At 41.6% G+C, this 22,089-nt stretch overlaps 3 protein-coding genes across 4 annotated transcripts in view; 2 read left to right on the top strand and 1 right to left on the bottom strand.

The window, feature by feature from the left end:
* Nucleotides 1–2,795, top strand: part of LOC109866948 (peptidyl-prolyl cis-trans isomerase FKBP8-like) — a 53,172-nt gene extending 50,377 nt beyond the window's left edge. Inside the window, exons 7-8 of the mRNA XM_020455875.2 lie at nt 2,059–2,193; nt 2,301–2,795. Of these exons, the coding sequence (XP_020311464.2) occupies nt 2,059–2,193; nt 2,301–2,387 (222 nt within the window). The 3' untranslated portion in view covers nt 2,388–2,795. The remainder of the gene's footprint in view (nt 1–2,058; nt 2,194–2,300) is intronic.
* Nucleotides 2,796–7,079: 4,284 nt separating this feature from the next.
* On the top strand, nt 7,080–11,140 carry LOC109867304 (small EDRK-rich factor 2-like). Its single transcript, XM_020456403.2, has 3 exons — nt 7,080–7,211; nt 9,952–10,057; nt 10,620–11,140. The coding sequence occupies exons 1-3, from the start codon at nt 7,205–7,207 to the stop codon at nt 10,690–10,692; spliced, it is 186 nt and encodes a 61-aa protein (XP_020311992.1). The 5' UTR covers nt 7,080–7,204; the 3' UTR covers nt 10,693–11,140.
* Nucleotides 11,024–21,650, bottom strand: LOC109867303 (ras and EF-hand domain-containing protein). Of its 2 annotated transcripts, XM_020456400.2 has the most exons (17): nt 20,982–21,650; nt 20,671–20,823; nt 18,478–18,568; nt 14,524–14,619; nt 14,280–14,357; nt 14,069–14,184; nt 13,906–13,974; nt 13,627–13,705; nt 13,436–13,500; nt 13,145–13,337; nt 12,961–13,059; nt 12,697–12,841; nt 12,540–12,621; nt 12,137–12,251; nt 11,799–11,912; nt 11,638–11,714; nt 11,024–11,547 (listed from the first exon to the last, which is right to left on the bottom strand). In XM_020456400.2, exons 1-17 carry the CDS (start codon nt 21,290–21,292, stop codon nt 11,451–11,453), a joined length of 1,980 nt encoding a protein of 659 aa, XP_020311989.1. In that variant the 5' UTR covers nt 21,293–21,650; the 3' UTR covers nt 11,024–11,450. The 2 variants fall into 2 exon arrangements, with proteins under 2 accessions (XP_020311989.1, XP_020311991.1); XM_020456402.2 differs by lacking the exons at nt 11,799–11,912; nt 12,137–12,251.
* Between the last annotated feature and the right edge of the window lie 439 nt (nt 21,651–22,089).

Here is a 22,089-nt window from a genome sequence, read left to right as displayed (position 1 = left end):
TCGGTATAATTCTGAGTGTTGTGTGTTTGTTTTTTGTTTTTAAACCATGCTCTGAATGTGCTTTTCTGTGGCCATCGCCCTATTTGGCTTGACCTGAAGTGTGCACTGGTGGTGGCGAGACACTGTTGTCTAGACAAAACTAAAATATCTGCTGCCTTGGTAATTACACCCTTGCCTTGATGGTGGATAAAACAATCTTTACCCCCAGAGACCTCATTTAGCTGAGTAGGTAAGGAATTGAAAAGCAGAAACATTCGGAATCCAAATGACATATAAAAGCCTTTTTGTACTATCGACACTGCCTACCAGAAATGTCCCATTATTATCAAGCAATCATCTTGATAAGAAAGAACATCAATCTTTTGTTTGACCAGAGCTTTGTCATCAAATCTCATTATTAATTTCAGTCCTATAAAAAAAAATAAATCGAACCATTACTGTAATTTCAGTATCACTAGAATGAACAATGACGATTAGGCTACCGAGACCCTACTAAATAAAAAGAAATGTGAAACTAAGTACACTACAAAACACAAGACAACTTTGAGCCATTGCTATCGTTCCAGGAAATCCAACAAACATTTTCTGTACCACACAGACGATTCTTTGGCTATCTGCAAGTAAGACATTTTATTGAATCTAAGATGGTGTTCCCCCCAGAACCCAATATGAACCCCAGTTGACAATCTCTTGTAGAAAGCTGAAAGACCTAATCACTTTATGTCCTACTTTTATGCTGCTATTCACACAAATGTTGCAAGTAGCTCAAGTACCCTGACTAAGGTATGAGAAACAGAGCTGGGAAAAGGCTCAGAAATCCAAAACTGTACAAAGGCTATGCTCAAGGCAAGCCGACTGTTCACCTGCAACAAGGTGCAAGAGATGCAATATGCGAATATGCAAAGGGTTCATAGGACTCCCATTATATGTAATAAAAATGAATGCAGAATTCTCTGATACCTGCTGTAAGTGTAGGCAGGAAAATGACACGCATGTCCACATGGGAAGATTTCTGGGAAAATGTAGAAATGGAGCTGGATGGCATGTTCAGATGTCCTATAAGAATGGACTCATGGCTATTTGTACTGGGTGTCGTCGGAAACAGGTCCTCACTTACCTTAGCACAGCTCAATCTCCTTAACTCTTTATGGCCCACAAATGCATTCTCCTTAACTGGATAAAAGACCAGCCACCCACAATAAATTAGTGGTACTGTGAGATCTTTAAAGTGCTGCCACAGGAGAAAATGTGTGCTTTATTTAGGAACAAGGAAGGAGACCCTATATATTATATGACCCTTTTAACTATCTCTTCGCCCTAATCTCGCAGATACCCTGAGAAGTGTTAATATAAAAAAGGCTGTGAGTCTACGGGTCTCCTGTTGATACAACTGAACTCTTTGATATACTACAGCCACACACAACAGGCAAATGAATAAAGGCATGTAATGAAAGCGGACTCCAGGTTGAATGAAAAGAAAGATTGTTAAGGGTAATGGAAGATTGTAAGAGAGCAGAGAACTGAAAGTGAATGTTTAAATCTTTTTTTTTTGTGTGTGTGTTTTTGTTTACTGTCACTATTTTATGTTACCTTATATCTACATATATACAATTTGTTTGTGATGTTGACCTGAAACAAGGAAAATTAAATAATAAAAATATGTATTTAAAAAGACAACTTTGGTGAGGGCTTAACAAGAAACTGCCATATATTTGTTGTATAATATTGGTTGACAATTACATTTTATGCTAGAAAGATAAACAAAATGTGAGTGTCAAGAATGTCAACATTAGGGGATCTAATTGTAACTGATCAAGTCCAACTATGACTTGAGCCTGAGATTGTTGCATTTAATATGATCTATGCTACCATCTACTGGTCAACTCCTATACTACAACCTCATTCTCAATGACAATCCATCTAGCATAGTTCACTGCTAAAATACTACATTGTATTGTATAAGATTGTCCTTTATGAGTACACACCTGACACCTGTGAATTTTGTTTCACATTGAGGTTCAAGGTAAGTGACTACAGTCTGTCTCTTTCCCTTCCCAGGCCATCCATGTTGAGCTGTCAAAGCTAGTGAAAAGGCAATCAGGAGGCAAAAACACCCAGAAGTGGCAAGCCAAACCTGCCCAGCTCCTTGGAGACAATATTGCCCCATTTCTGACTCCTAACAAGAAGCCACCTGTAAGCCACTGAGAACTTTCCCCGAGTGAAATATTTCAGTTGAATTCAGTTCACAAGTAGGAAAAAAACATGAGTGTTTTTTGACATTGCGTCACTTGGTGTTTCAGGGAATTTCATGGAAGTTCCTGCTTGGTGCTCTGGTGGTGGCCTTGGGCAGTTTAGTGACGTCAGTGGTTCTGACTGCAAGAAACTGATGTCTTCTGCAACTGTCCAGCTCATGAATAGTAAACGGACTTGTGTCTGCTGTGAATAATAAATAAAACACTGCACTGAACTATGGATTAAACCTGTATCAACGTTCACTGACATACTGTAGCAGCACCAACATTAGCACCACAGATTGTGTTTATTTGAGTGTAACAGAGTAAACTAATGGCACTTCTTCCGAAGAATGTATGCAATGTCTTTTTTTTTAACAAAACAGCTTTGTGATAGAATCCATTTTAGTATAAAACTCAGACTGGAATAGTCACATGGTCAATGTCTTGAATGAATGAGGGGCTTCTGTAATAACAGGATATATGTGTCCCAATAAAACGGTATCTATGTCAATGGAAAATCTAATAAATAAAAGTGTACTGTCTGTTGATACAGAAACAACATCAGTTAAGCTGCATACTTTAATAGCTATATTCCAGTCATTACTTATGAAGGAGAAATAATGAAGAGAAATTATAGATAAAACATATCGGTTCTCATCGGCCATTACACAACAAGTTGGAAATCACAAAACAATGAGTGGTTTGGAAGGAATCAGTGACAGTGGCTAACTCTGCAATCATTGCAAAGCAATCACTATCCTGCTATTCAGTGGAGTGGATGTGTGGTCCCAAATCTGGGATTAAGGGGTTAATGATGAACATAAAAAATTGGCCATGCTGTTAATGATGCATGACTTGTGCAGCGCTCAAAACAACTGTTAACTCGGAACTGCGAAAACTTGCCTTCAGTGAGTTCAAGTCAGGAATCGGGAATAAATTAGCTCCGACTGGGAAAATACATTTCGAACAGTCAACCTTGGAATTGTAAATCCGGCCTCTTTCTAGAACTATGACCTGAAGATTAATGACGTCATCATGATTCAACCTTGTTTTTTTCCGAGTTCCCATGAATCCAAAGAATGCCAGATTTTGATGACAACATTTGCCCACGAAGGACTGCCGCGCCACCTTCCTGTTCAAGTGAGCAAAGCACAACAAGGCGAGTCCAAAATGTATTGTATGCCGCTGCATAAATTATGGAATATGCCAGGGAGATATGTATACTGTAGCTAAGAAAGTAATACTAAGTGTCTATTGTGTAGTAAGATGTTAGTATCCCATGTGCCTCACCTGAAAAATGTAGTATATTTATCTCTTAATTTCATCTACTATTCTGACTTGGTGGTGCAAATGTAACCTATAGCCTGTTTTAGAGAAATGTAATCATTGAATATTGTAAGAGCTTCATTGCCTGCTTAAATGCCCCCTTTATTTAACCAACGGTTCTGACTTGGTGTACAGGTAAGAACGGCCCAGGTTCTGAATTCTGCCGCTGTACGTTTCAAAAGTGCTAAACAAATCGTTAGGTTGACTACGTCCATCCTAACTCGCACATTAATGTCTTAATCAAAATTACAGATCGCCTCTTATCCGCTTGTCGTCCCCTTATGGCATAGTTTGTACATCTCAATTGTCAATAGAAACCACATTTGTTTAAGCAAGTCAGCCATATCAGCTATGTTTTTTTAAAAGGCAGTAAATGAGGCTGAATGAAATGTTTCGCTGCCAGAGAAAGCTCAACTGATAGCAAGGTGTAGTGGTGGTAAGATGTTGGGACAGGTCTATGTAGGCCCTAACAGTTTGTGGGCACCGTTTGTCACTGTTATAGTGCAATTAATGTATTGTTTAGTGTTGTGTAGTGGCGTTGCTGGCATGCATCCCACATTTGTTTTTTTGCCCCGCCAAGATTTACATGGTAAAATCACCACTGCTCTCAACCTGTGTGCACCTACATTAGAAACTGTCATTCATGGGCTAGGTTGTAGCAACCTCATGATGGGTATAGGGGAAATTTGAGTATCATGTAGAAGCCTAAACCTATCACTGAGTGGATGTAATATGGATGACAGTCATCCGATATGCTGTAATAGAAATAAGGCCATGCTCATGAAAAAAAAAAATGGTCCTCACTCTTCTTAAACGGCACTGACCCCCACTGCTGTAGCTATAAATTCTACACTGAAAGCCAAGTGCACCTCGCAAAGTGGCCGATCAGAAACGAGGGTTTAGCAGCACTGTGAACTGACCAATCAGCGACGTGGAGTAGCAGACTGTTCCGAGAATAGTTTTTGTTTTCAATAACACAATTCAGCTGCAAAAACTGGCTTTTGAGCTGCTCCTGCAGTGAGACATGGTGTGGTGGTTGGAAGAGCGGGCTTGTTTGAAATGGAAAAGTGTTGCGGTAGCTTTTGATAAAGAAGAACATCAAGACAAAGCAGCTGCTTTAAAAGTGGGATGGGCTGTTGAGCGCTACATCCTGAGGGGTTTGTGCTGATTGTACAGAATTTGTGACAGCCGGTTAAATGGCGTCCCTTGAGAAGGCAAGATGCATGCCAGGAGAAGTCCAGTATTGTCATAAGGAGACGTATACGTACTCCAGGAGTGTGGTGCCAGGAATATAACCTCTCACTCAACATCAACAAAACAAAGGAGATGATCATGGACTTCAGGAAACAGCAGAGGGAGCACACCCTATCCACATTGAAGGGACCGCAGTGGAGAAGGTGGAAAGCTTCAAGTTCCTCAGAGTACACATCACTGACAAACTGAAATGGTCCACCCACACAGGAGGCTGAAGAAATTTGTCTTGGCACCTAAAACCATCAAACTTTTACAGATGCAAAATTAAGAGCATCCTGTCAGGCTGTATCACCACCTGGTACGGCAACTGCACCGCCCACAACTGCAGGGCTCTCCAGACGCATCACCAGAAGCAAACTACCTGCCCTCCAGGACACCTACAGCACCCGATGTCACAGGAAGGCCAAAAAGACCATCAAGGACAACAACCACCCGAGCCACTGCCTGTTCACCTCGCTATCATCCAGAAGGCAAGGTGAGTACAGGTGCATCAAAGCTGGGACCGAGAGACTGAAAAACAGCTTCTATCGCAAGACCATCTGACTGTTATAGCCATCACTAGCACATTACAGGCTGCTGCCTATGTACATATACTTCATATATCTGGCCACTTTAATAAATGGAACACTAGTCGCTTTAATAATGTTCACATATTTTGCATTACTCATCTCATATGTATATACTGTATTCTACTCTACTGTATCTTAGTCTATGCCACTCTGACATTGCTCGTCCATATATTCATTTACTTAGATGTGTGTATTGTTGTGAAATTGTTAGATATTACTGCACTGTTGGAGCTAGAAACAAGCATTTCGCTACACCCACAATAACATCTGCTAAACAAGTGTATGTGACCAATAAATTTGATTTGGAATATGGAGGAGGAATGGAAGGAAAAAGAGAGGCAGAGGAGGTTTAAGAGAGATTGAAGAAGAGGGTGAGCTTAAGTTGGTTAAAAATGGCTGGAAAAGGGAGATAGTTTGAGAAGAATGGTAGAAAGTATAAGCAGAGTGAGCTGAAGACAGAAGGAGAAATGGAAGAGAATGAGGGAGAAGTAATAAAGGTGGTAGGTGTGGTGAAGTTCTCGGAGCCAAAACTTGCACCGAAGGTCAGGATAAAGAGTCCGTGACAGTAGTTTTTGGGAAAAGTGGACCCTTGCCTTTTGGCTGATCCATTTTTGGTTTCAGGGTGGGTGAAAACAGAGTTGGGTGCTGTGGAATCGGTGAGGGTAACCAGAAGTGGTCTTGTGGTTATTGTTTGTGCTTCTGCTGGTCAGAGGGAGAAGGCACAACGCATTAAACTAATGGGGGCAAGAAATGTGAATCGTTTTGCTCTCAAGAAAAGGACGCCATTGAAAGGAGTGATTACTGGGGTAGCAGTAAATGTAAAAGTTGACCAACTGAATAGTTGTGATGCTCGCAGACAGTGTGGCATGAGTGGTGAAACAGAAGAGTCATTGTCTGTTCTTTTGAATTTTGATGTTGATTCTTTGCCCGAAAAAGTGATGTTAGGATATATAAGTTATCATGTACGAGCTTTTGTGCCAAATACATTACCTTGTGACAGGTGTGGGCATGTGGTAGCAGTGTGTAGGAGGGAGGTTCCTTGGTGTGAGAAGTTTTGCCGAAGAGCATGAGACAAAGGAATGTGTAGCATTGGGGAAAGTAGTGGTATATGTTCATTGTAGGGGTGCCCCTGGGGCTGGGGATCAGAAATATCCTGTGTGAGAGAGGCAGGTTGAGGTTTCCATGGTTTGTGCAGAAGTTGTCATATGCTGAGGCAGTGAAGAAAGTAGAGGAAGATGGGTCAAGATGGAGGGATCCTGAGAGGAGTGGTGTGCAGTAGATCTGTACCAGTACAGAGGGATCGGCCAACAAGTAATATATGTTTCAGTAAGATTGTATTTTTAGCATTCATAGCAATGGTTGTGAACTGTACTGCAGGGATGGAACGTAAGTCGCAGAAAATGTAGTTGCAGAGAGTTATTTGGGTGTGAGAGACTTGACATCAGAAGAGTTACATGGAGTGGTGTGGTGGTGTCCCATCCTTTCAAGATGTGGACCCGAGGTAGGACTAAATACATTTAAATATTGGAGTAGGGTGGTGTTATTTTTTTGTGAGTGTAGTGTTAGATGGTAGGGTATTTGTTCATATATATTTTTTAAGCAAAGTATAAGGGAGTTGTACTCCAGTCTAGTAGGTGGCAGTAATGAAACATTTATTGGATGCCAACCGCCGTTAAACCTCAAAGAAGCAGCTACTCTCGCGATGTCGCGTATCAACGCGTTCAATTGCCGTGACGAACATCAAATATTGTCGGTGCACAGCTGCCAGGCTTGGTTGATTGGCATCCTTCTCCACACGGTCAGCTACAAACAATAAACAAAATGACAAGTGAGTATATCCGATTATTATATATTTTTTTAATGATTGTGTTACTTGGCTAACGTTGTTTGTTGGTAGTTTGGCTAGCTAGCTACGAATCTCACTTTCTTGGCCTGTCAAGCAATGCCATCAGACAACGTGACTAACTAGCTATGTTTGAAATGTTTAAGTCAAACGTTAGCTAGTCTAACATGGTTTTGAAGTTAGCATACTTAAAAAAAAAACATTAATAGCATGAAGTGTAGCTTTATTTTTCCCATTTATTACCTGATAACAAGGCTCTAATTTGAGGGTGGGTATGTGAAACGTTCCCACGGGAATCTGTACGAAAAACGATGTAAACAAGGCATACGTGTCGAGTTGATGTCTATTCGGCAGCTAGTTAGGTGAATTGATCATGCTACTTTGTATGAGTTGTTTGTTGGCAACCTTGTACTTTACGACGTTTTTGGAACCGATTCTTGTTGGAACGTTCCACAGATTTTACCCACCCCTGATGTGTTGGTAACAAGCTAACGTTAGCATGCTAGCTACACATACTGTAGCTAGTAGAATATGTATACAAATATTTGGTCGTTCGCTGCCTAGTAAGTTAAACCCTCAAGTGCCAAGCACAACGTATTTATATTAACTATTAGGTTAGCTACCAAACCGTCAACGTACATAGTTGTAGGAGGCACTAGCTGGCCACTAAGAAATACATGTACATGCTGTCTAGACTTGGCACGCGCCTGTCCGCATGTTGATTTTGTACATACACACCAGACGCGATCTAGACATGCAGGTTTAAATATCAAAACGAACTCTAAACCACAACTATATTAGTTTGGGGACAGGTCGAAACACATGAAACATGCTGTTGCATTGCGTTATTTTACCTGAAAAGCACAAGGTCATTTTCCTGGATCTTTGGGTCACAATCATGTTCTCTACTCCTATATATATATATATATATCTATCTATCTATCTATCTATCTATCTATCTATCTATCTATCTATCTATCTATATATATATATATCTATATATCTATATATATCTATATAGATATAGATATCTATATATATAATATCCAGATAAAATGGTTAAGTTTCTACAAACTGTATGAATGTTTCATGTATTTTGACCTGTCACCAGAATAATATGTAAATTAGTTGGTTAAGAGTTGATATTTCAACCAGCATGTCCTGATTTGCATCTGTTGTGGATGGACAAAATAAGCATATGCCGGGCATAGTGGGAATGTAATGCTTTGAGTTGCTGAGTAAACACCTTAGCCAAATACGTTTAAACTCAGTTTCACAATTCCTGACATTAAATCCTAGTAAAAATCCCTGTCTTAGGTCAGTTAGAATCACCACTATTTTAAGAATGTGGAATGTCAGTGATTTTATTTCAGCTTTTATTTCTTTCACCACATACCCAGTGGGTCAGAAGTTTGCATACACTCAATTAGTATTTGGTAGCATTGCCTTAATTGTTTAACTTGGGTCAAACGTGTCAGGTAGCCTCCCACAAGAAGTTGGGTGAATTTTGGCCCATTTCTCCTGACAGAGCTGGTGTAACTGAGTCAGGTTTGTAGGCCTCCTTGCTCGCACATGCTTTTTCAGTTCTGCCCACATTTTCTATAGGCTTGAGGTCCGGGCTTTGTGATGGCCACTCCCAATACCTCGAATTTGTTGTCCTTAAGCCACTTTGCCACAAATTTAAAAGTATGCTTGGGGTCATTGTCCATTTGGAAGACCCATTTGCAACCAAGCTTTAACTTCCTGACTGATGTCTTGAGATGTTGCTTCAATTTGTCCCAAATTTTTCTTCATGATGCCATCTATTTTGTCTAGTGTACCAGTCCCACCTGCAGCAAAGCACCCCCCCAACATGCTGCCATCCCCATGCTTCACGGTTGGGATGGTGTTCTTCAGCTTGTAAGCGTCCCATTTCCCCCCAAATACAACAATGGTCATTATGGCCAAACAGTTCTATTTTTGTTCTATTGTCCCCATGTGCAGTTGCAAACTGTGGTCTGGCTTTTTTTAATGGTGGTTTTGGAGCAGTGGCTTCCTTGCTGAGTGGCCTTTAAGGTTGTCGATTAGGACTCGTTTTTACTGTGGATAGACACTTCTGTACCTATTTCCTCCAGCATCTTCACAAGGTCCTTTGCACTTTTCGCACCAAAGTACATTCATCTCTAGGAGACAGATCGCATCTCCTTCCTGAGCGGTATGACGGCTGCATGGTGCCATGGTGTTTATACTTGCGTACTATTGTTTGTACAGATGAACGTGGTACTTTCAGGCATTTGGAAATTGCTCCCAAGGATGAACCAGACTTGTGGAGGTCAACAATTTTCTTGGCTGATTCCTTTTGATTTTCCCATGATGTCAAGCATAGAGGTACTGAGTTTGAAGGTAGCCCTTGAAATACATCCACCTCATATTGACGCCTATCAGAAGCTTCTAAAGCCATGATTGTTTTCTGGAATTTTCCAAGCTGTTTAAAAAGGCACAGTCAACTTGGTGTCTAAACTTCTGACCCACTGGAATTGTGAGTGAAATGTCAATTGTTGGAAAAATGACATGTCATGCACGAAGTTGATGTCCTGACTTTCCAAAACTATAGTTTAACGACATTTGTGGAGTGGTTGTAAAATGAGTTAAGGACTCCGACCAAGTATGTAAACCTCAACTGTAGCTAGCTGTGTACTCACTACTCAGCAACTTGAATTGACAGTACACTCATTGATTTTCTCAGGGGGAAATCAGCGTGACCTTGCTCGTGCTAAAAATGCCAAAAAGCAAGGGAATGACAAGGGAAAGAAGGCAGATGATGGCATGTCTGCAGCTGCGAGGAAGCTTAGGTAAGTCATGCGCAATAAAGTCAATTCTAACTAGTTTGGCTATTAGGACGTTTTCCTGGTATAGTAAGGAGTTGTCCACAGTTAAGACAAGACTGAAGACCAGATGTTGAATTGTCGGGCTGAAGTTAACGTTTGCATCAGTAAAGTTCAACCTTCACAAGTAAGAATGCTGATTAAAATCACTATCGGTTGTCTGTGCGGATGGCCCTTCTACAGGTTGGAATGTGAGACTATATCCACAGGAAAGTATAATTACATCAACTTATCAAAGTGCTGATAGTGCATTGATGTATCACCTGAAGCATGTGCAGTAGACTCATGCATACTTGCACGTATTTCCATGATTCTGCACAGGCTTCAGGTGATAAACACTACTAGTGCTTTGAAAAGTTAATGTAATATTTTCCGGTGGATGTCTCATAACTGCAAAAGGACAAACTGCATGGACAACGAAGTACATTAATCATTGTCTTGTAGAGCTTGGACATTTTCCAAACATGACATTAACAGACACACCTTCGGTTCAGTCTGACCACTCATTTCATTTGTTTGTCTTCCTTAGGGATGCAGAGATAATGCAACAGAAGCAGAAAAAAGCCAGTGACCCGAAGCCGAGTGACGAGAAAGCCAAATAGCAGCAGGATACAGAACCTAAACTACGATTCCCAAATATAAAGATGTTACCTATTGATTAGGTTGTTTTTTTTGTCCCATGCTCTGGGGTACAAAACCAGTTACATTTTTGGTGGTTGTACTGTAGTTTGAGAAATTAATGGTTTTGATTGACTAATGCTTAAGCCTATTTCAAAAGGTCTAATGTTAAATCAGTATTTACAATGTAAAGAACAAAAAATTCAGACTCCACAACAATCCTGTATTTTTGTATTCCCTCCTAGATTTTAAATAACGCAACTAGTGGTTTTGTTTGTTCTTACTTTTTATATTAAGGATTGGCATATACAGTGCTGATGAAATAAATTAAAGGATTTATTCGAACAAATTATAATTCACACCTGTACAGAATATTTAATCAATAAAAATACAATTAGCAAACATGAAATAAAGCACCAATGTAAAATGTGATCGTGATTAATTTCTGCATGTTTCTAACCACAGCAGTCTAGACTGAGCTAAAACTTAACTGCTTTTCAATGTCAATTCCTGAAAGATGTACAACAGTCCCATTTATAATACGTTCAGGAGAGTCAAGAACTAATACATTTATCAGGAGTTGACTATTGCTAAAGATCGGACTATGTAGATTCAAATACGAATTAGACATACATTTAGCTAACTTGTCACCTCTTATACATATTTAGCTATGCTGTGGTGCTAAAACAGAGCCCCTAGACTCCAGTCAGATGCATTTCCCTCTGGTGATGAGTCTCCATGGTTATACTCTGCAGCAGTTAGCTGTCTTTGGACCACTTAAACTCAACTGCACCTGTGATTCTGATTGCCGTCTCAGTTGCACATTTTTCTTAACTTCTCTGTTGGGGGGGGGGGGGGGGAAAGAAAGTTCTTAGTTAAAGTTTAGGTATTCACGGAAGTGGATGGGAAGGGTGTTTTACAATTCTTACCTTGCCAGGTGAAGTACTGCCTCCACTACATTAGTTCCAGCTTTGGCACTTGTTTCACAGAACAGGGCATTGTATGTCTGAAACATATGGTAATATTGTGATTAATATTTAGTTGATAGACCCATGAACATCTTATTTTGACTGGTAAAGAGAGGTTGTACTCTAGCCAGCCTTTCCCCGGCGACAGTGCTGACACAGCTTCCCTCCGGTCGATCTTCCCGCAGGTCCACTTTGTTCCCAATCACACACATTGGAAGTTGCTCATCCCTAGATTCCTGGGATAACAAGGGCAGTTCGTTTTTTAAGTTGCTGATTTGGCTGAAAGCTGTGTTAAAGCCCAAAGTTGTCATACCACGGCTTTCTGCCAAATACTGCTAAGACCATTACGGCCTCAAAATAAATTCTGCCTATAACACACCCGTTTAGTAAATATTTTGGAATCCCATTCCAAGTTATTTAAATCCCATGGACCATTAAACCCCTCAACTGTGACTGGTACCTGAATCTCTCCCATCCACTCTCTGACATTAAGGAAGCTGCTCTCAGAAGTGACATCATACAGCAGTAAGACTCCATGGGCTTTACGGAAGTAAGACCTGGCAATACTGCGGAACCTACAGGAACAGGGAAATCCTATTTTGCTATTGACATTACATGCTCTTTTGGAATCTGTGCAGCACTTCAGATTAACAGCCACACCCACCAAGGACACATTATGGGACCACACCTTTAAGGCTTTTAGTATGTCAATGCAGAAGCCACAGCAAGAGGTATTTATTTTTTGCTTGGCAGCTCAACTAAATGGTATGACTATTTTAAGTCAGTCCAGCATTTGTTTAATTAGAGCAACACCATAAGGACTGTAACCAAGGCTTTTAGAATGTAAATGTACACAAACATACCTCTCTTGTCCTGCAGTATCCCATATCTGGAGGTTCGTTTTTTCTCCATCCACCAACATCTTCTTGATTTGGAAATCAACTCCTAAGAACAACATTATGTAATGGTAAGGGCAATGCACTTTCTGCATTAATTATAACATTACAAAATTGTACTTACCCAAAGTCGTCTGAATGTCTCCCCTGAACTCATTGAGACTCAACCTCAATAGAAAGCTGGACTTCCCTGATCCTACATCTCCCGCCAAAACTAACCGGTACATGGGAGCAGGGCCACCAGTGTCAACAATGTCTGCGTCGGTTGGCTGAGGACCAAGTAGCATCACATAGTTATGAAGAATACAGATATGCAAGGCGCATATGCCAATTCCACATAAGTCTCCCCAATACAAATGTCTTACGGAATCTCAGATCATTGCCTTACCTTTATGGGGAAAGCAGACAAGCGTCTCCGGATGGACGAAGCAATAGCGAGAGCTTTTCTGGGAGATACAGACAGTGTTGCCCGACTTACGTCTGATATCTGGTGCAGAAATAGGTAAATTCATGTATTAGCATGTGACACATACTAATAAAAATAGTTGGTCAAACCTTTCGGTTACCCTTACCTCAATGTCTGAGGGCACATATGAATAACTCTGGTGTACGGTTTCTGTCGAGACGTCACTGTCAGACTCGCTGCCTGAGCTTTCAGCGTCCATAGGCAGGGACACACCACTGTCCAGGTATCTATCAGCCCAGCTGGCTACATGGGAGTAGGTCCTTTTACTGGAGTCCACAGCAGTGTTCTCTCCCCCTGAACTGGACCAAAAATAATGAAAGAATAAACACGAGTTAAGTGGTCAATTCACATCAATCAATAGGTCCAGATTTCTAGGATAATAAAATAGTATGTGTACTTTATAAGTGTGCTTTGTCGAACTGGCTTCATTCTTCGAGCTGCAATTTCATTGTCGGGGGATAGCTGTGGGGAGATTTGTAACACTTTTGTAAACAAAGAGAAACTAAAGCAGTGTGTTATCAATGCTATATAAAAGTAAATATAAGGGGAAATGTGAGTCTACCTTCAGTGAAAACAACCAAGACTTACCCTCTTACTTGATGCCACATCGTTGATTAATGCAGAGTGCAAGTCATCATTGCTGTCATACAGCTTTTTGTTCATGACCCTAATAGGAAGCAGTCAATGTGGAGAACACGGCATATGCTTTACTAATCTTTTAGCCTGTCACCTTCCATTAACAATGAGCATAAGATGTGCACTGCACGGATGTTCATGCATGACTCAAAGCCATGCTTGACTTCAATACAGCAAAAACAATCGTCATGAAAGGGCATACTACCCAACAATCGGATCAGACAGACTTACTGGAGTATTTCAATGTGACTGGAGTAGGACTGGTATTCTATAACCATCTTTTTCAGGTCATCACTTTCCCTGTGAAAACAAATTGACAAATGCAACATTTGTGCCCTGTAATCAACAGAGTTGGACTTGATCCATTTGACCTGAGAATGAAGTCTGATCTCACCTCTCATGTTGAAGTTTCTGGTCTGCATAAATGTTCTTCAGCTTGTCCATCTCTACCTGCAGAATGGAGATGTTTGTCTGAGCTTTGACGAGCGAAGTCCGAAACTGCTCATTTTCCTGAGGAGAGCATGCAGAACATTACTGGAAAGTGTACAAGAAATAATGTCAATGGAACTCAAGATAGTTGTCCATCTTCAATTGATCCAACGTACCAGAGTCAGTTCACATATTTTGTGGTGTAGTTTGTCAACATCCTGCCTGGAATTGTTGAGTTCAGATTCATCTTGGCACTAAAATTAAAATGTTTCTATTTATTTCACATGAATCATAAATGTGATTATGCATCACCTGAAATCACATTCACACTTAAGACTACCTGAAACGAGGTAAATAGAGAAGTGTAAGAGGATAAGACTGGAAAATATAAAAAACTGTTTCAAAAGGAATGACACCTACCTTCAACAACCTGTCCACAGCAGTATGTAGATCTGCCACTTCATTATCATGCCTTCTCTGGAGTGTATCCATGACTCCCTCCATTTTCTTACGCTCCTACAGACATGAAACCCAAGGAGAGAACTTTACTCATTGGCTCTGGAAAAAAAAGGGGGGAGCTTTCACAAAACTATATAGGAGGGGCTTTTGTAAGAGTTTGAGCTTGCTGTTCTCCCTCTACCACATGAGGATAAACACCTGTGCAGAGGCAAAGAGGAATGGTGCCTAGCCCCGCTCTTGAAATAAACTGTTTAATCTTTATTTCCAACAACTATCCATTCAGAAACTATTGAGACCTTGACTTTTTCCACATTTTGTTGTGTTACAGCCTTAATCTAAAATGGAATGTTTTTCCCCCCTTCAATCTACACACAACACCCCATAGTGACAAAGCAACAATTTGAGGAGTAAAACAGTGAGCTGACGTTCCCTTTTTATGTATGCATCGTAGGCAGGCCCACAATTTTAGCCATGCAGGTCCCATTTTGGACGTGCGTAAAACCCCCTCCATGATGGAGGCTACGTGTCCATGCCCATCATGAAACCAGCGATGAGAACCTTGGTGAATACTGTTGAACCTCGTAAGTGACGTGTAAAAATGGCTTGTTTTACGTTTCATATGTTCAAAACACAAGCCCTCCCTTAGGCCTACTATAATGAAGGCTGGTTCAACAGCCATGCCTGTCTTAACTAGATTTATGATATTACATGTTTCAATTTAATTCTATTACAAACAATAATATTCAAATGTACCCTCCTGGTTCTATGGTTGAAACGTCTGGAGTGCATGCTATGCAACTTCTGGAGATGTGTGAATGCGATCTGATCTGTAAGATGGTTGTTCATTAAACAGGTCTAGGTGGGAGCAGTATAACACTTAATGGACATTCTCCCTTTCACTTTAGTGCAATTGGAAAGTATTCAGTCCCATTTACTTTTACATAGTTACATTACAGCATTATTCTAAAATCGATTAAATCGCTTTCCCATCAAGCTACACAATGCCCCATAATGACAAAGCAAAAACAGATGTAGGCATTTTTGCAACTTGATTAAAAAGACCCTTCAGTCAGTGCTTTGTTGAAGCACCTTTGACATCCTTGAGACATTTTTTGGGTATGATGCTACAAGCTTGGCACACCTGTATTTGGGGAGTTTCACCCATTCTTCTCTGCAGATCGTCTCAAGCTGTCAGGTTGGATGGGGAGTGTCGCTGCATAACTATTTTCAGGTCTCTCCAGAGATGTTCGATTGGGTTCAAGTCCGGGCTCTGGCGGGGTACTCAAGGACATTGACACTTGTCCCAAAGCCATTCCTGTTGTGTCTTGGCTGTGTGCTTAGAGTCATTGTTCTGTTGAGGGTGAACCAATGCCCCAGTTTGAAGTTATCCTTCATGCTCCGTTCATTTTCGCTCTCCATCCTGACGATACTCCCAGTTCCTGCCGCTGAAAAAACATCCCCACAGCATGATGCTGCCACCACGCTTCACTGTAGGTTTCCTCCAAAGAGTTCAATCTTGGTTTCAAGAATCTTGTTTCTCATGGTCGTAGAGTCCTTTAGTTAACTTTTGTCGAACTCCAAGAAGGCTGTCATGTGGCTTTTACTGAAGAGTGGCTTCCATCTGGCCACTCTACCATAAAGGCCTGATTGGTGGAGTGCTGCAGAGATGGCTGTCCTTCTGGAAGGTTCTCCCATCTCCACAGAGGAACTCTAGAGCTCTGTCAGAGTGACCATCGGTCACCTCCCTGACCAAGGCCCTTCTCCCCAGATTGCTCAGTTTGGCCTGGTGGCCAGCTCTAGGAAAAGTGTTGGTGGTTCCAAACTTCTCCATTTAAGAATGATGGCCACTGTGTTCTTGGGGACCTTCAATGTTGCAGAAATGTGTTGGTACCCTTCCCCAAATCTGTGCCGACACAATCCTGTCTCGGAGCTCCACGGACAATTCCTTCGACCTCATAGCTTGGTTTTTGCTCAGATATGCACCGTCAGCTGTGGGACCTTATAGTGTGTGCCTTTCCAAATCATGTCCAATCAAGTTGTAGAAACATCTCAAGGATGATCAATGAAAACAGGATGCACCTGAGCTCAATTTCAAGTCTCATCGTAAAGAGTCTGATTACTTATGTAAATAAAAGTATCCGTTTTTAATTTCATACATTTGCAAAAATTTCAAAAACCTGTTTGTGCTTTGTCATTATGGGATATTGTGTGTAAATTGAGGATTTTTTAAAATTTATTCAATTTTATAATGAGGCTGCAACATAAAATGTGGGAATAGTCATGTGGTCTGAATACCTTCCGAATGCACTGTATATACACAAGGACACCACTTCAAATGAGTGGATTCGGCTATTTCAGCCACACCCTTTGCCAACAGGTGTATAAAAATCGAGCACACAGCCATGCAATCTCCATAGACACGCATTGGCAGGAGAATGGTTTATTGAAGAGCTCAGTGACTTTCATTGTGGCACTGTCATAGGATGCAACCTTTCCAACAAGTCAGTTCATCAAATTTTGCCCTGCTGGAGCTACCCCGGTCAATTGTAAGCGCTGTTATTGTGAAGTGGAAACGTCTAGGAGCAACAACGGCTCAGCCGTAAAGTGGTAAGCCACACAAGCTCACAGAATGGGACCACAGTGCATAGAGCGTAAAAATAGTCTGTCCTCGGTTGCAACACTCACTACAGAGTTCCAAACTACCTCTGGAAGCAACGTCAGCACATTAACTGTTTGCCGGGAGCATCATGAAATGGGTTTCCATGGCCGATCAGCCGCACACGAGCCTAAGATCACCATGCGCAATGCCAAGCATCGGCTGGATTGGTGTAATGCTCGCCGACATTGGACTGAAGCAATGGAAAAGCGTTCTTTAGAGTGATCACTCACTTCACCATCTAGCAGTCCGACGGAGTAATATGGGTTTAGCGAATGCCAGGAGAACGCTACCTGCCCCAATGCAGTTCCAACTGTAAAGTTTGGTGGAGGAATAATGGTCTGGGGCTGTTTTTCATGGTTTTGGTAGGCACCTTAGTTCCAGTGAAGGGAAATCTTAAATGTTATGACATTCTAGATGATTCTGTGCTTCCAACTTTGTGGCAACAGATTGGAGAAGGCCCTTTCCCGTTTCAGCGTGACAATGCCCCTGTGCACAAAGTGAGGTCCATACAGAAATGGTTTGTTGAGATTGGTGTGGAAGAACTTGACAGGCCTGCACAGAGCCCTGACCTCAACCCTGTCAAACACCTTTGGGATGAATTGTAACACCGACTCTGAGCCAGGTCTTATCACCCAACATCAGTGCCTCACTAATGCTCTTGTGGATGAATGGAAGCAACTCCCCGCAGCAATGTACCAACATCTAGTGTTAAGTCTTAGAAGGGTGGAGGCTGTTATAGCAGCAAAGGGGGGGGACAAACTCCAAATTAATGCACAGCACGTGTCCAAACTTGGTCATGTAGTGTACCACATGCCCCATTATAACCTGGGTGGTTTGAGTCCTGAATTCTGATTGGCTGAAAGCCATGGTATATCAGACCATATACCACCGGTATGACAAAACATTTAGTTTTACTGCTCTAATTACATTAGTAAGCAGTTTAATTGCAATAAGGCTCCTCCGGGGGTTGTGGTATATGGTCAATATGGCAAAGGGCTGTGTCCTAGTACTCCACGTTGCATCGTGCAGAAGAACAGCCCTTAACCATGGTATATTGGCCATATACCACACCTCAGGCCTTATTGCTTAAATAAACCCTATTTAATTCTCATTCTTTATACATTTGAAGGTATGTTTTCAATGCATTCTTAATGACTCAGCTCAAGTTATTTGCTTGCCATGTTTGTTTTAACAGTTTTACAGAGAGAATTAGCACTGTACTACGCTGACAACTCAGTCCTCAGAATGTCACCTACCTCTTCTCTCACCCTGTCCACTACACGGGAAAGCTGCTGCTGCATGTCCTCCTCCAGCTCTGCCAACTGACTTGTGTTGAGCTCCTCTGTTCTGTCGGCACACAGAGATGCATACCATTTACATGTCTGTCCTGGATGTCGTCAATGACAATACAACTGCCCAAATACTAGTTCAGCAAAAGGAACGAGTCTGAAAATCTGGTTCGCAAGGCTTCAAAAAACAGCAACACGGCACATAGAAGTAGACCTTTTGGTTCCAATCACATCTGGTCCATTTGTATCAATTGCCCATGTGATTTCATCTAGTAGTCTCCTAAGAGTGGGCAGGACTCACTACTCAGTTAAATGTGTTCTGTCATAATCAGGTGACAACACTTGGTCCAGCCAGTCATGAGTCAGCACATATCAAAGCTGCAGGCTAAGGTTAAATCTAGACTTGGTGTCCTCTATTGTAAATCACTCCTCTTTCACCTCAGTTGCCAAACTAACCCCGATTCTGCTGACCATCCTACCCATGCTAGACTAAGGAGACGTAGTTTATAGATCGGCAGGTAAGGGTGCTCTCAAGCGGCTAGATCTTTACCATTCAGCCATCAGATTTGCCACCATTGGTGGGCTCCCGAGTGGTGCAGCAGTCTAAGGCACTGCATCTCAGTGCTAGAGGCAAAACTACAGACCCTGGTTCGATTCCAGGCTATCACAACCGGCCGTGATTGGGAGTCCCATAGGGTGGAGCACAATTGGCCCAGTGTCATCCGGGTCAGACCGTCAATGTAAATAAGAATTTGTTCTTTATTTAACTAAGCAAGTCACTTAAGAACAAATTCTTATTTACACCGACAGCCTAGGAACAGTGGGTTAACTGCCTTATTCAGGGGCAGAACAGATTTTTACCTTGTCAGCTTGAGTCGATCCAGCAACCTTTCGGTTACTGGCCCAACGCTCTAACCACTAGGCTACCTGCTGCCTTAACCAACTTGCTTAGTTAAATAAATAAAGACACATCACTGCACTCCATACGCCTCTGTAATCTGGTCATCTCTGTCTACCCGTCACAAGACCCACTGGTTGATGCTTATTTATAAAACCCTCTTAGGCCTCACTCCCCCCTATCAGAGATATCTACTGCAGCCCTCGTCCTCCACATACAACACCCATTCTGCCAGTCATTCTGTTGAAAGTCTCCAACACATCCCTGGGTAGCTCCTCTCAGTTTGCGGCAAGAAACTGAAACTGGACAGTTCTCAATATCTTCATTCAAAGGCTCAATCATGGACACTCTTACTGACAGTTGTGGCTGCTTCACCATGTATTGTTGTCTATCTTCATGCCCTTTGTGCTGTTGCCTGTGCCCAATGTTTGTACCATGTTTTGTGCTGCTATCATGTTGCTGCCACGCTGTTGTCGTTTTAAGGCTCTCTTTATGTAATGTCTCGTGTGTTTTGTCCTATATTTTTAATCCCCAGCAGGAGGCCTTCAGCCTTTTGATAGGCCATCATTGTAAATAAGAAATTGTTCTTAACTGACTTGACTAGTTAAATAAAGGTTAAATAAAATAAATGGAGACCACAGGTGCACAAGACTGAGCTCTGCATAGTTTAAGATTTAATGAATGGCAAAATAATTAGTAAACATCTATGCGTGTCAGAATTTGGGTTTTTACAGGCACATTCATTTGCAGAAATGAAGGGGATAGGCCTGAATGGAAATATATGAAGGGACAACTCAGTTTACAAGGAGATCCGGCAGAGCAACTAATTTAAGACGTCCTACCTACTTGAGACATGGCAGCTAGGGTGAAATGCAGTCTCTGGACCGCAAAACCAACTCCCCCCCCCCCCATATCTATGGTTATAATTCAGTAGTTGGAAACATGCAATTGTGTGATGATGATCAGCTTACTGTGGGATGCATAGGTTACTGGCACAATCAATACTCACATTTGTAAAAGTAAACTGATTAAGAGCATAGGCATGCTCTTGATTGGATCATTGTTGCATGATATCCCACAACATGAACATTAGATATGTGTATCCAGTAACACAGATAAATGATCGAATTAACTGAAAATGGTCCATTCCTTGGCAACCTAATGCGAGCGAGATGATAACATATTCAGGTAATACATTTGGTAGATTATTTCTTCCACCCCTTGTGGAATCTGACAAGTTATGCTGCTATGACTGAATCTACCTTCTGAAACTGGTTTCCACCTGCTCACTCTCAAGTCTGCGTTCCTTGCTCTCACTGACAAGAGCATCAACAAGTCCCTCATAATGTTGCAACAAGAGAGGTTCTGAGGTGGAGTAAATGGCTTGGTACAGCTCAGCCAATTGATCACACAGTCTGAAATAGAAGAAATAGACGATGGACAACAGTCATTTCTAAATTGTACATAATTAGAAAATTCTGGGGGATGAACTAATGTCTACATATTGCATGCAGTCTACTAGAGCAGGTCCAAATTTGTCGAACTATTCACACCAACCAACCACCAGAAATACCTTCCTGAGAGGAGACCTGTTGCATCGTCAAGCCTGCTCTGGAACTCGTCCCAAGGACTCCCTTGACTTTGAGGAGAAGCCCCAAAAGATGCGAAATCCAACGTTGCTGAAACCTCTTGAAACCGAGAGGAGAACTTGCTGTAATTGATACATCCATCTGCACTAGCACCAAATTTGTTGAATAAAGTTTTGATTTCGTCGTCAGGCACATTGAGTTCTCGACAAACAACCGTAAAGTCTTCGTATTCAATCACACCAGACCTGTTAATGTCACACGCTGAAAACAGTCTCTCGAGGCTGGGTCTGTCCATGGCTCCGTATTTGGAGTTTAAAAGTTACAAGGGAAATAATAGTTTGTGTAAAATAAGATCGATAGACCAGCAACAGCTTGGACCATTTGATCCCCACCTTATCCAGCACCAGCGGTCAAAATCTTCGCCAAGACACGAACCAGAGTTGATAATTGGAGATGGTAATACTTTCCCCACGCTAATTATGAACTCTATTCACTGCCATACAATCACTGATTGGCTCAGCTGGTCCGAAATGGCCTACACTGCACATGCGTACCACACTTGTGTTACGATCATGACCAAGTGGGAAGTTACCATATACGACTGGGGAAATTACATGTAAACGCCCTCCGACCTGGTAATTACTAGTAGGAAACTCGTCTAGGAAGAAATGTAACATTTTATACAAGGTGGGGGGTCTAATCCTGAATGACGATTGGTTAAAACCGCATTCCAGCTGGTGTCTATTCCACAAATTACCACCGGCTAAATCTCTGACATTAAAATGCCTATTTACTCTGTTCCATCTGACTGCGCAATCCACTGTCTCATCTGCTCAGCCAGGCAATTTATAAACTTGATCTCCTCTATCAAAAGCATCTAGACATTATCTCACATTTCTTTTTAGACTAACATTTAGTTTTAAACAGCGGAGATTTGTATCAACGTTGCTGTCTGTCTCTCCGACATTTGCAACATTGTTTCAATATTCAAATTCGATCTCCAGCTGCCTCATAGTAATGCACGTGTCGGGATGAGACAGACAGGCAGGGTTTCTCAGCCAATCAAAATCATGAATCAGTTGGCATCGTTTT

This window comes from Oncorhynchus kisutch, linkage group LG22, assembly GCF_002021735.2.
Source record: "Oncorhynchus kisutch isolate 150728-3 linkage group LG22, Okis_V2, whole genome shotgun sequence".
Lineage (NCBI taxonomy): Eukaryota > Metazoa > Chordata > Actinopteri > Salmoniformes > Salmonidae > Oncorhynchus > Oncorhynchus kisutch.
This window is presented reverse-complemented; position numbering and strand designations above follow the sequence as displayed.

What these genes read in the sequence shown, in the direction of transcription:
- LOC109867304 (XM_020456403.2), top strand. An exon ending in GCAGCTGCGAGGAAGCTTAG is followed by an intron (nt 10,058 to 10,619) that starts GTAAGTCATGCG and finishes TGTCTTCCTTAG; the next exon opens with GGATGCAGAGATAATGCAAC.
- LOC109867303 (XM_020456400.2), bottom strand. Translation starts at nt 21,292, where the DNA reads ATGGACAGACCCAGCCTCGAGAGACTGTTTTCAGCGTGTGACATTAAC. An exon ending in CAGAAACTTCAACATGAGAG is followed by an intron (nt 13,975 to 14,068) that starts GTGAGATCAGAC and finishes TTGTTTTCACAG; the next exon opens with GGAAAGTGATGACCTGAAAA. An exon ending in CCGGGGAAAGGCTGGCTAGA is followed by an intron (nt 11,715 to 11,798) that starts GTACAACCTCTC and finishes CATATGTTTCAG; the next exon opens with ACATACAATGCCCTGTTCTG.